At 33.1% G+C, this 13,475-nt stretch overlaps 7 protein-coding genes across 7 annotated transcripts; 5 read left to right on the top strand and 2 right to left on the bottom strand.

The window, feature by feature from the left end:
- Positions 1–90: 90 nt before the first annotated feature.
- DFA_10374 (uncharacterized protein) lies at positions 91–1,614 on the top strand (the record flags this gene model as incomplete). The annotated part of the gene is made up of 3 exons (XM_004354222.1): positions 91–775; positions 1,105–1,368; positions 1,457–1,614. The coding sequence occupies 3 exons, from the start codon at positions 91–93 to the stop codon at positions 1,612–1,614; spliced, it is 1,107 nt and encodes a 368-aa protein (XP_004354274.1).
- A 122-nt stretch (positions 1,615–1,736) lies between these two features.
- On the bottom strand, positions 1,737–4,068 carry DFA_10375 (NAD+ kinase family protein; the record flags this gene model as incomplete). The annotated part of the gene is made up of 3 exons (XM_004354223.1): positions 1,737–2,275; positions 2,369–2,795; positions 2,860–4,068. The coding sequence occupies 3 exons, from the start codon at positions 4,066–4,068 to the stop codon at positions 1,737–1,739; spliced, it is 2,175 nt and encodes a 724-aa protein (XP_004354275.1).
- A 667-nt stretch (positions 4,069–4,735) lies between these two features.
- On the top strand, positions 4,736–6,510 carry ubqJ (ubiquitin; the record flags this gene model as incomplete). Its single annotated transcript, XM_004354224.1, has 3 exons — positions 4,736–5,645; positions 5,736–5,924; positions 6,467–6,510. 3 exons carry the CDS (start codon positions 4,736–4,738, stop codon positions 6,508–6,510), a joined length of 1,143 nt encoding a protein of 380 aa, XP_004354276.1.
- Positions 6,511–6,864: 354 nt separating this feature from the next.
- DFA_10377 (uncharacterized protein) lies at positions 6,865–8,901 on the top strand (the record flags this gene model as incomplete). Its single annotated transcript, XM_004354225.1, has 1 exon — positions 6,865–8,901. The coding sequence occupies one exon, from the start codon at positions 6,865–6,867 to the stop codon at positions 8,899–8,901; it is 2,037 nt and encodes a 678-aa protein (XP_004354277.1).
- Positions 8,902–9,441: 540 nt separating this feature from the next.
- Positions 9,442–9,534, top strand: DFA_10378 (uncharacterized protein; the record flags this gene model as incomplete). The annotated part of the gene is made up of 1 exon (XM_004354226.1): positions 9,442–9,534. The coding sequence occupies one exon, from the start codon at positions 9,442–9,444 to the stop codon at positions 9,532–9,534; it is 93 nt and encodes a 30-aa protein (XP_004354278.1).
- A 1,574-nt stretch (positions 9,535–11,108) lies between these two features.
- racB (Rho GTPase) lies at positions 11,109–11,971 on the top strand (the record flags this gene model as incomplete). Its single annotated transcript, XM_004354227.1, has 2 exons — positions 11,109–11,406; positions 11,508–11,971. The coding sequence occupies 2 exons, from the start codon at positions 11,109–11,111 to the stop codon at positions 11,969–11,971; spliced, it is 762 nt and encodes a 253-aa protein (XP_004354279.1).
- Positions 11,972–12,724: 753 nt separating this feature from the next.
- On the bottom strand, positions 12,725–13,406 carry DFA_10380 (uncharacterized protein; the record flags this gene model as incomplete). The annotated part of the gene is made up of 2 exons (XM_004354228.1): positions 12,725–12,942; positions 13,307–13,406. 2 exons carry the CDS (start codon positions 13,404–13,406, stop codon positions 12,725–12,727), a joined length of 318 nt encoding a protein of 105 aa, XP_004354280.1.
- Positions 13,407–13,475: the final 69 nt, after the last annotated feature.

Below are 13,475 nucleotides of genomic sequence, written 5' to 3' on the forward strand. Positions count from 1 at the left end.
AGTCTGATCTTTCATTCCTACTTCAAGCTCACTTGGTTCGATTCGATCGTTATATTCATCTCAAGCAAGAGAGAGATATCTATAGATATAATGGCACAATATGTAGCATCAAATACAAATACAAATACGCATTTAGGATCACCTCCTCAACAAGGACAAGGTGTGCAAGGACAAGGAGGACACAATAATAATAATAATAATAATGTAATATCACCATTCTTTGGATCACCTCCACCAGCTCTCATCATGACAGCTACACCTCAACAACTACAACAACAACAACAACAGCAACAACAACAACAACCTCTATCATTGGAGGAAAAGGTCGATAAACTAATTGGTCTAAACTCTGAATTACACTCTCTTGCAACGAATCATAAATCTCAATTACAACAATTACAACAACAACAACAACAACAAGTATCACTTGATCATTTAGATCAACAACAACAACAACAAATGAATATAAATAATATGAATATGAATCAACAATTAACGGCAATTGAATTAATTAATCGTGTATATACAATCAAAGGAGAGATTCAATTATTATTAAGAGAGTTGTCATTGGAAGCAACACAAAAGGGATTGCTTACAGCTGTACCTTTTATAGACCCTAATTCACAGGCTGCCAAAGACCCTCTATCGGTGGCCACCTACGACTCTCTACAAAAACAACTAACCAACGAAATCATCACCAAACAACAACAACTTTGGGAAGAAGCTTCCAAAGACAAAGATAAATTGGCTAGAAACGTTGAACGTGCAAAGATTGGTTTATCAAATAAATCATTATTTAAATAACAAAGAAAAAGAAACAAAAAGAATAATAAGAATAATAAGAATAATAAGAACAACTCTTTAATCTCTCAGGAAATTTCCTGGTTGCAAGAATTGATTGTCATACCACTCATATTGTTCATACTATAGTAGTATTATGAGTCAAAAGAATTCTTTCTTAAGAACCAAACAAATAAGAATGACTATTAATTCTTTAAAAGAATCTTTTGATTTAAGAATGTTTTGAATGTTTTTTTTAAATTGCCTCCCTAAAAGAGGTGCATTTCAAATTCATTCATTCTTAATCATAGATGATATCTTTAGCAATTCGTAGATCAACTTTATTATTGAAATCAAATACATCTTTTTATCACAAATCATCATTTAGTAGTAATAACAATAACAATAATAATAACAATACAAACATGTCACACTCTTTAGAACATATCTTATTCATGAAGTTAAAGAATGAAATGAGCGAACAAGAAAACAATGGTTTAGTCAACAAGATTGAACAAATGAAATCTACTATTCCAGGTGTATTGGCTATTAACTTTGGAAAGAATATTGAAATTACAAGAGGTGGTGGTATGTATACAGTGATACACACTCAAACATACATATATTAAAAGTAGACTTGTCTCTCTGACCTTTTTTTGATTGTTTGTTGTTATAGGTTACAACTATGGATATAGAGTATTATTAAGAGATCCATCTGATTTACCAGTATATGCTGATCATCCATTACATATTGAATTCAAAGGTTTATTAGATGCTGTTAGAGTTGACGCTCCAATCGTTTCTGATTTCCTTATTCCAAAAGTTAATCAATAAATCAAAATAATAATAATAATATTTAATATAATTGTTGTTGTTGTTTTGGATTTAATTAAGTTGTCTTTTTTGTTCCGTGCCTATTAATAATAATAATTTTAATTTATTCTCTCATTATTATATTATAAAGAAGGAGAAGGTAATAAACTAGTATTTGTAGTTGAAAAGGTTGGTGGAGAAGAGGATTGGAAAGATTTTTGGATGGTTCTAGTATTCCAATTTAGATTGTTTGCCAGTTTTTCAAACCATTCTCCATTCTCGTCGGTCTTGCAGATGACGGGTACCGCCCATTTGCTAGTGCTAATGACCACATAGTCACCCTGTTTGATTTCATGTCTATTCTTACCATCAAACGATGCCCATGCAGAGCACCTGGAAGTCTCGGGAACTCGAATGATAAGTGTCGACGTCGAAGGTAGTAGGACCGGTCTAAAAGAGAGTGTGTGTGGACAGATGGGTGTGATGAGCATGGCTGGAATAGCCGGATGAACGAGCGATCCACCCGCAGACAAAGAGTAGGCAGTCGATCCCGTCGAAGTTGCAATGATCAATCCATCGGCCTGTACCACCGTAATTGGTTTGTCATCACACAAACACTCCAAATGTGAAAGATATGGATTATTACCCCTATCAATTGAAACTTCATTTAATACTTGATATGCTAAAAAAAATAAATCAAAAACAAAAGTAATTAAGTATTATTCTATTTTCTTTCTATTTGTATTTTCTATTTCTATTTTTTATCTATACTTACTATTACTTTCATTTTTTGAAACAACTGTACAAGCTAATCTTAATCTATAAGATACAAAACATTTACCATCAATAACATTCTTTATGTGTTCTTTCCAATTGTCTGGCTCGAAAGTTGTAAGGAAACCAAGTGAACCCATGTTGAATGATATGATGGGAGGCATGTATGTCTTGAAGAGTGAGGATGTGTGAAGGATGGTACCGTCTCCACCCAACGACACGATAAAATCAATTACAAAAGGATCACTAATCTCTTCTAGCGATCTAGCAGTCGGACATTCACAAATCTGTTCAGATTCACAAACTGTCTGTATTCCCAATTCATTCAAATAGGCTCCTACCTCTTTGGCTGCTCTCAACACTTCCATATCATGAAATTTATGTATTACCAATACTTTTTTAATTGATGTTTTCCATTTTAAATGTAACTAAAGAAAATTAAATATTAATACATTATATATCTATTTCTTTTTCTATTTGTTTCATTCATACAATTTGAGGTAATATGCAAGTTTTTTTTCTTTTTGTAATTGATTTACTAGTTGAAGATGATAAACTTAGACTTTCCAAAGATCTTATGGAAGATGGAGATTCTGTGATTGCATTACCAACACTACTATACAATAAATTGGGGAGATATAAAGGTGCTTGTGTCATGTTTGAAGGATTGGTAGGTTGAATTAATTTAATCGTTTTTGATGTTGCCGTTGTTGTTGTTGTTGTTGGTGGTTGTTTAGATATATCCAATTCTTCAAATTCGATTGATGATGTTGGATTCTTTTGTGGTGGTGTATCAAATTGAACCGATTCAGATTCATCATTTTCTTGTTCCTCGACAGGTTCAACTGTGAATGATGTTTCTTTGGGTACTTCATATTTTGAGTAATAAGTAGACACAAAATAAGATTGATTCTTTTTACTTTTATCGCCCATCTTTTTCTTCTTTTTACTAAGATCTTGTCCTCCTCCTCCTCCTCCACCAAATATATTATTAGAGTCTGTAGATACACCAAGTGATGGAGGTATTGATGATGTTGGTTGGTTTCCTTTATCCTCTTTTTCTTCTTCTTCTTCTTCTTCTTTATCTTGTTGATTATTGTTATTATTAATATCTTGTTGATTGTTATTATTGTCATCGTCTTCCAAAGATTCACATTTACTTGAACCAGTGATATAGTTTAATGGTGACAAGAAAGAGGAAGATTGTTGAGAGTATGGTTGCGGAGAGGATGAGTTGGAGGGTGGCGAGGGATGTTGTTTCATTTGGGTTGTCGATGCATTGAGGTATTGGTGATGGTTGGGTGTCGTTGTCATGGTTGCTCCATTTTGATATTTATATTGAAGTGACGACGACGACGACGACGATGTTGGTGTAACGCAGTTATCAAATGATTCATCTCCAAAACTATCCAATGTCGTTTCTTTATTATTACTATTATTATTCTTTTTACACCTTGATGAACAACAATTACATGTATTATTATTTGTTGTTGTTGTTGTTGTTGTTATTTGTGGAGGAGTAGGATTATTATTATTATTATTACACTTTTGTTGTAGTTGTTGTTGTTGTAGTTGTTTTTGACGTCTCAAATGATCGATTATTATTATAGTTGATATCAAAGTTAAAATGATCGATACTATGTTTGGTGTATACAGTTGTTTAAAAGTATCATCAAAGAGCAGTGTATTATAATAATCCATTGTTATTGTTGTTGTTGTATTTTTAATTCTCTCTTGTTCTTTCTATTTTTATCATACTTTCTTCTTTCTTCTTCTTCTCAATCAACCTATATTATTAAAACACATTAAGAGAGTTGTCTCTCTTCTTTCTTTCTCTTTGACCTCTCTCTCTTCCTCTCGAATATCATTAAAAAAAGAGTTCGAATCGATTCACACCCAAACTCACTCCACCTCATTAATAATTAATTAAAAAAAAAAGAAGAGATAAAATATCCAAACAAATATTTGTTAATTAATTTAATTAAAAGTTGAATAATAAATCTCATTGATAAACAACAATAATAAAAGTTGCAATGAATATTAATCTTTGAAATCTCTTCTGATTCTCTGTTAGTACTCAACAACAGATGAGATGATTCTATTCTCGATTATTATCGAAAAAAGAAGATAGATGTTGATCGTGAAGATTTGAGCTGACACAGCCCAATAATAATAATTACTCAAAAAAGCTTCCTCGAAAAATTCTCAAGTGCAATTTATGCAAAGCTATTTAACCCACTTAAAGACACCATTAAAATCACTCAAACAAAGTTAATCAACATAATTAACTATTATCTATCTATCTAATTAATTATTATTTATCCTCCTATTTTATTCTATTCACCTATATTTCAATAATTATTAAAACATGCAAATTTTTGTAAAAACTCTTACTGGTAAGACCATCACCTTGGAGGTTGAAGGATCTGATACCATTGAAAATGTAAAGGCTAAGATTCAAGACAAGGAAGGTATCCCACCTGATCAACAACGTCTTATCTTTGCTGGAAAGCAATTAGAAGACGGTCGCACTTTATCCGACTATAACATTCAAAAGGAGTCAACCCTTCACTTGGTCCTCCGTCTCCGTGGTGGTATGCAAATCTTTGTCAAGACCCTCACTGGCAAGACAATCACCCTCGAAGTCGAAGGATCCGACACTATCGAAAATGTCAAGGCCAAGATCCAAGACAAGGAAGGTATTCCACCTGATCAACAAAGATTAATCTTTGCAGGTAAACAATTAGAAGACGGACGTACTCTTTCCGATTATAACATCCAAAAGGAATCAACTCTCCATCTCGTCCTCCGTCTCCGTGGTGGTATGCAAATTTTCGTCAAGACCCTCACTGGTAAAACTATCACTTTGGAAGTGGAAGGATCCGATACCATTGAAAACGTAAAGGCCAAGATTCAAGACAAGGAAGGTATTCCACCTGATCAACAACGTCTCATTTTTGCCGGTAAACAATTAGAAGACGGAAGAACTTTGTCCGACTATAACATTCAAAAGGAATCAACTCTCCATCTCGTCCTTCGTCTCCGTGGTGGTATGCAAATCTTTGTAAAGACATTAACCGGTAAGACCATCACTCTTGAAGTTGAAGGATCCGACACTATCGAGAATGTCAAGGCCAAGATTCAAGACAAGGAAGGTATTCCACCTGATCAACAACGTCTTATCTTTGCTGGAAAGCAATTAGAAGACGGAAGAACTTTGTCCGACTATAACATTCAAAAGGAATCAACTCTCCATCTCGTATTAAGATTACGTGGTGGTAACTAAACTCAAAATAAATTAAAATCCACATTTGTATATTTATCCTCCTAAACAATCAATGTCTTGTCTTGTATTATTTATATTTGAGAAAATTTGGCGCCACTTTTGAGAAATTATCGTCACGATAATTTGTATTATGTGAAATTGACTAAAGAATCCATGACCGAATTTAGACTAGAGATAAAATTTTGTTTGTCCAAGGAATGGTTTTGCTTCAATGATTCAACTTCAGGGATTGGTCAACGGCATGTCGTGTGGGATATTTGTTGGCCTATTTGTTTGTAAACCGTGAAAATAATCTTGAAATTTGTTTTGCTTCCAAAAATAGTGAATGAGGAAACACCAGACCAACAGCCAATGATCGCACCCACATCTTGAGGTTGAATTCCCCTCTTTAAAATATTATTATTATCACTAGCCCTAGCCGAATCCATTATAACTTGTGGTGAGTGTTAGTTAGATCCCATTCCCTTCACGACCCCCAATAACCAAAACTAGTTCTGTTTGTTTGTTGTCGAGACCGACTTTTGTTTGCGTTGTGTTAGAAAATATTGTTAGTTTGTTTGTTTGTTCCTCTTTATCATTCATTCGTTCATAGTAAGATTCTCGAAGAAGAAAGTAGTTAGATAGTTGGTTAGTTGCAACTTGTATAGAATAATCGATAGTGTAATATTATATTTATATTATATTGCTTTGGAGATAACTAAAGAAAGAAAGAAAGAAAGAGAGCAACTTCAAAAGTTATAGTAGTAGGTGTGTCTGCCTTTTTGCCCAAATTTAGCAATTGAAAATATATTTGTTTTTTTGTTTTTTTTTGAGGGTTCAAACCTTCTCATCCATCTACCACTCAACAACAAAAATAACAATAGTAGCAGCAGCAACCAGATTCTAATAATTATTATTATTATTATTGTCGGATATATATACCAATCGAAACAAGATAGATCTCTCTCAACCAATCAATTAAGATAGACAGACAGATATACAGATAGATAGATACAAGACAGATGTTATTATTATATTATTATTAAAAGTCAGACACTAAGAGCTTCTAGATCATCATTCAAGTTATATTTTTGTAGATAGATTACTATCATTGTATTATATATCAAACCAACCAACCAACCAACCAACCAAACCAATATATATTTATTTATTATTCCTCCTCCTCCTCCTCAACTCAAATAGATAGATAGATAGATAGGGGATGACAAAGAATGAGTAATCAACAACAACCGCAACAACTACCAACACAACCATCAATAAGTGAAGATATTGAAATTATTGGTGATCAACCATCGACCCCATCGTCATCATCATTGTCTTCATCGTCGTCTTCGATTCAAGCACCTCCTCCCAAGGATGGAAAGGACAGCAGCAAAGAGCAAACATGGAAATTCAAAGCGCAGAACCCAACCGACTTTAATACGAGCGGTAGACGCCGCAGAAGAAACTCTGAGCCTGGTCTCATGGTGCAGCGAAACTACAAAAACTACATGATACATTGGAAGCTAGACACTAAAAAGACAAACACCAAAGGTGTAGTTCCGGCTGCTTCAAGTCCAAAACCTGTAAATCCTCTGCCTCAACAACAACCTCAACCTCAACAACCTCAAACCATTCCTCAACAACAACAACAACAAGCATTCATTCAACAACCTCAACAACCTCAACAACAACAATATATGAGTAGATCACCTCCACTAAGATCATCTGGACATTTGAACAACAACAATGGATCACCAACATCACATCCTCCATTCCCACCTGGATCATCGTCGTCTGCATTCACGACAATTAACAAAAGAGGTGGAGCAGATGATGGTATCCGATCATCATTTGATGACTTGCCACTACCACTACAATACCAATCACAATACTCGACTGGAAGTAGTGGTATAACACATCTAAGAAAGCATTCACTGGGAGGTGGAGGTGAGGATCCATCAACATCCTACAAATTCCATCAATATTCTAGACCTCAACCTCAACAACATCATCAACAACAACAACAACAACAGCAACATGATCAACAAATGGGTCACCATGGAGAAAATGGTAGTGGTGGTATTCATTATGGCAATCCTCATCATCATCATCATCAACAACACAACAATAATAATAACAACTATCACCATCAGCACCATTATTCTATACCATCTTATGAAGATGATCATCATGCACCACCTCCACCTGGCGCATACAATAGATTACAACAACGTCGTGTATCATTACCAAATCTTCCTAATCGTACTCCTTATTCACCCGAACGACCCCTCTCTCCAATCCATGAATCATCCTATTATTCGACACCTTCCAATACCACCGCCAACACCAACACCACCATGTCTGGTGGACCCGGACACCATCAACAACCTCCATTACATCCATCCCATATACACTATCAACAACAACAACATTATACACCAACTCCACCTATACCTTCACCACTCCATTATCACCATCCATCCAACAACTCCTCTTCGTCGTCGTCGTCATCGGGTAATATATGCAACAGTAATAGTAGTAGTAGTAATTCGTTGCGTCGACCTCCATCGCCATCGTATGACTCGGCACTGGATATACCGGCACCATCGTCATACCATATACATGATAAGAAAATCACCACCAATCGTATCTCTTCCTCTCCATTTGAAAATGAACAGCATCATAATATATACACCAATAATAGTAGAGACAGAGACAATAGCAGAGATAGTAGCAATAGATTGGAAAGAGGAGATAGTGATCTATCATCTTCAACTGGACGACTACCATCGATACAGTTATTGTTAAATAATGTAAAATTAACTGATTCCCCAACCCCAAATAATAATAATCAAAATAATAATAGTAATAGTAATAATAATCAAAATAATAATATTCATCATCATCAACAACAACAACATCAACATCATCATCAACAACAACAACAACAACCCGAAAATACTAATAATAGATTTGAATTTGAACAACACCATAACCAAAGAGCAACACAATCATCTGGATCTGTACCGTTTCATTATAGTACCAATCAACAACAACCAGGACAACAACAACAACAACAACAACAATATTCCAAAAGTTCACTATCATCTTCATCTCCTCCCATTTTTTTGACTACAAACCAACAACAACAACAACAACAACAACAAGGACATCCAGGACAACCTCAACAACAACAACCAGGACAACAACAACCACCACAACAATCGGAAAATAAGATGTCAGTAACCAATTTACTATTAGATTAATTATAGGCCCTATAAATCCTATGGTCTTCTTCCTCCTCTACACCTCCCTCCCATCTCATCATATACAATTAAACCAAACCAACCCAAACCAACACCTATAATTTATAAAAATATACACAAACCCAAAAGGAGGAAATAAATAGAATGACGATAGAGAATTTACAATATATTTAAGGCCAAAATTCCCAATATTATGTATGATCTTTGAGATCCAATCCAAATAGATGATGGATGGAATTCTATGGGTTGATTATTTTTTTTTGGGTTCAAAGTAATATATATTATATTGGTGATCACCAACCAACATGGTTCATAATATTGTTTAAAGTTGACTATACCAACTAGTATATACCATTGGTATACATAGTATAATATATATTATAATATATTATATAGAAATCTTAAAGATTCTATTTTTGACCATTGCAGGTAATATACCCAATAATAATAATATTAGGAGATCTGCGATCCAAAATCAAAAACATTTTTTGTGCAAAATTTTTGTTTGAAAATTATTCCACCTTGAAAATTAATAATTACATGATATCATCCTCCAGCCTTATTCGCAGTAGTTGTAGTCGTAGTAGTAGTAGTCAAAATCATCAATCATTAACATCATCAACTATTCATTAAAGATAGATACATTAAGAATAAGAAGAAGAAGAAGAAGAAGAATTGATATATATATTTGTAAATAATAATAGTAATAATAATAATATATTATATACAAGGTAGGATCATATCATTGAATACTCTATTAAAATTCATATATATATATTGTCAAGATGGTTATTGTGTCCTAGTCCTCCTTTTGCAACTAACAAAACATTGTGTTTGTTAATATTAAACAATAATAATAATAGTATTGGCGCCTCGCACCGAGGAGAGTAATCCAACTACGCAACCCACAGCGAGATTATAAGAATGTTATTTTGGATTTTTGTTGTTTTTTTTTTTTTTTTTTGGACACACCTCTCACTCTCACACCTCCTCTGTCCTTCCCTATCCAAACACAATTAACAATCTATCAACCAAACAATCAACCAACCAACCATCTATCTAGCGCAAGTTGTTGTACGTCATCATAGTCATTAGTCTTAGTAGTAATATAAACAAATATCATCATCATCATCATCATATATCACAAACAGCGACAACACAATAACAATATATAGAAACTATAACTATAGACGTGGAGAACAAGAAGAAGAAGAGAAAAGGTATTACCTTTAGTGCGATTAGAAACAAAGAGTATTCGACAGAGTTGACAGACAGACAGACAGAGAGGATTAGGATGGATTGACCAAAAGTCAAAGATATTACAAGATAATTAATATCTCAAGTATATACATTGTGTTGTATATATCATCGACATATGTTATTATTATGAAGACATAACCTATTATTATTAATAGGTCAGGTTGGGTTCATCAACAAATTTGTCGATGTGGATTGGATAGAGGAGGAGAGATCTAGATTCAATCCCAAGGCTCTACTTTGCAATTTTTTTTTAATTTTAAACTTCCACCTGCTTTCTCTCATTTTTTTTTACTTTTTTTTTTTAGTTATTGTACAAACTACAGAACCCATTGTTGTACTATATATATATATTTATAAACCTATAGATAAACTAACAATATCAATCTATCTCTACCTACTATTTATATACTTTTATTTACCCTCTCTACACCTATAAATAGATAAAAGAGTCGACTTTTTTTTTTTTTTACATTTAATTATTTATTTAGATCACCTTCTCTCTACAACTGTTTTTTAAAATAACAATCTCAGTAGTAGTATAGTAGAAGTAGTAAAAGTAGTAGTACAAAACTAATCACACCCAACAAACGTGATCATTGTTTAATATATTTGGTATGTGTCATTCATTGCTTCAACAACAACAAAGAAACAAGAAACCGTGACAACAGCAACAAACAACACACTAGAATAGATAAACGACAGTTTGATGATTTGACATCATTCAAAAGATAACACCAAGAGGAGTGTGATATCTGACAATTATTTATTATTATTATTTGTTGTTGTTGTTGTTGTTGTTCAATCAAAGAAGAACAAAAGAGAATGGTTCACTAACATTGTCTTTCTCTTTCTCTCTCTTTCTCTTTTTTTTTTTTTTAATTCTATTCTTCTCTTTTATTCATCTATTTTAATTAATTCATTCATTAATTAATCTATTCTACCATCATATGTTATCATTTAAACGATCAAAATCAAAACAATCTGTTGATGATGATCCTGATAATCAACATCATCATCACCACCACCAACATAACCAACATAACCAACATAATGATGGAATGCTTCGACGATTACATAGTAATTTTAGATATAGAAAAGAAACAACATCAGTAGACTCAACCATGCAATCAATCAAATTGGTAGTAGTAGGTGATGGTGCTGTAGGCAAAACCTGTCTACTCATCTCATATACCTCAAACAGTTTCCCAACAGAATATGTTCCAACGGTATTTGACAATTATTCTGGTATGTCCATATCTATATTCATCGATGAATATATTTATATATATCTAACCATTCCCCTTTCTATTTCTATTTCTATTTCTATTCTATTTTTATTTCTATAGCCAATGTAATGGTAGATAACAAGACAGTTTCTCTTGGACTTTGGGATACAGCAGGTCAAGAAGATTACGATAGACTTCGTCCATTGTCGTATCCACAAACCGATGTATTCTTAATATGTTTTGCTATTATATCACAAACCTCGTACACCAACGTAAAGAGCAAGTGGTGGCCAGAGGTATCGCACCACTGTCCCAACAGCACCATCATTCTCGTGGGTACCAAGTGCGATCTCCGCGACGACAGAGAAGCCTTGGAAAAGTTGAGAGAAAAGAACCAACAACCACTGACCGCCCAACAAGGCGAGCAAATGGCCAAGGATATCAAGGCCTTTTGCTACTTGGAGTGCTCGGCCCTCACTCAAAAAGGTCTCAAGCAAGTTTTCGATGAAGCCATCAAGGCCGTCATCTTCCCAGACCGTGATAAATCAAACAAGTCTAGCAAAACAAAGTGCACAATCTTATAAGAAAGTTTTTTTTTTTTTTAAATTTAAATCATCACAGGATACACACAAGATAAATTTAATCCTCCTCCCCCCCTTTTTTCATCTCTCCATCCAATCCCAATCCCAAATTAAAATAATAATAATATTTATAAATCCATTCCAAAATTAAAATAAATGTGATAATAATAATAATAACTTTAAAAAGATATTAATAATAATAATAATAATAATGTGATATTAATAATAATAATAACAACAACAAAAAGAAACTAAACAAAAAGAAAAACCTTTTAAAAATAAAAACAAAATCAATGTATGTTAAATAACGTAAGCTCATAAATATAGATATATATATCTTCTTTCTCTTCGTATATACAAATATTTATGGAAAGAGTAAAGTCAGATGATGGAAATTGATTTTGTTTTTGGAAAAGGTAAAGTGTTTAATTTTTGACCTCTTTTTTAAAAATATTTATTTATTCAATCAAATATTAATATTATTATTATTGATGTGTCAGTTATTATTTAAAATATATTTACAACAAAGTTAATAGTGTGTGGTGTGAGAAGATTATTATTATTATTATTATTATTAAGATTATTAAGATGATTATTTAGTTTTTAGTTTAAAGAATATACAACAGGATGTTTTTTTTTTGTTTTGTTTTTTTTGTTTATAGAGAGATATTAACTTAATTAATTATGGTTATCGTTTGCGCGCATTTGTTGTAATTGAGTGCATTGAATGACTTGTTGTTGTTGTTATAAAGTCACTTATTTGAAATGCTTAAACTTGTAAAAGTTCTTGTGTTTGTAGTGGTGTGGACGGTATCCTCCCATTGGATAGCCACCTGGGTAACCACCTGGGTATGCGGTTGGGTAGGCACCTGGATAAGCACCTGGATAGGCGCCAGCAGGATAGGCAGTTGGGTATGCACTTGGGTAAACAACTGGTTGTACTCCGATAACTGGTGGTACAACTCCTACTCCCACTAAATAGTCAAAGAAAAGAAAAAGATAGAAAGGATTAGTTTAAAATGGATTCTAAAGTATATTTGACAACTAAATATATGATAAAGAGTAGTTTAAAACAATAGTAATAGTAACAACAATAACAAGTAGTAGTAGGTGTGTAATGTACTACTATCTAGTTGTGTTATATTTTGTTCTGTTTTGTTTGTTCTACTCTCTGTAAATAAGATAGTGCACATATTATCAATAATATCACTCCGTTGATAAATTGAGCCAAAAGAGAGTATAGTATAACTATATATATATATATATCTATGTTTCTAACTATACTCTCTTTTTTTGTTATTTTTAAAAATCATTGCATACTAGGTTGATAGTACATACTTGGGACTACCATTGGGTCAAAGGTGGTTGGTGGTACGATTGGTGCGACGTAACCTGGAGGATAAACACCTGGCATAATTGGTCTTCCGTATGGATCCATATTTCTTTGTATAATAATAATAAGTTAAAAGGTAATTTAAAAAGTAAAGAATAATAATAATTTATTGAG

This window comes from Cavenderia fasciculata (genome assembly GCF_000203815.1).
Source record: "Cavenderia fasciculata unplaced genomic scaffold Scf_EU5ZYIE02H8LDV-5, whole genome shotgun sequence".
In the NCBI taxonomy this organism is placed as follows: domain Eukaryota; phylum Evosea; class Eumycetozoa; order Acytosteliales; family Cavenderiaceae; genus Cavenderia; species Cavenderia fasciculata.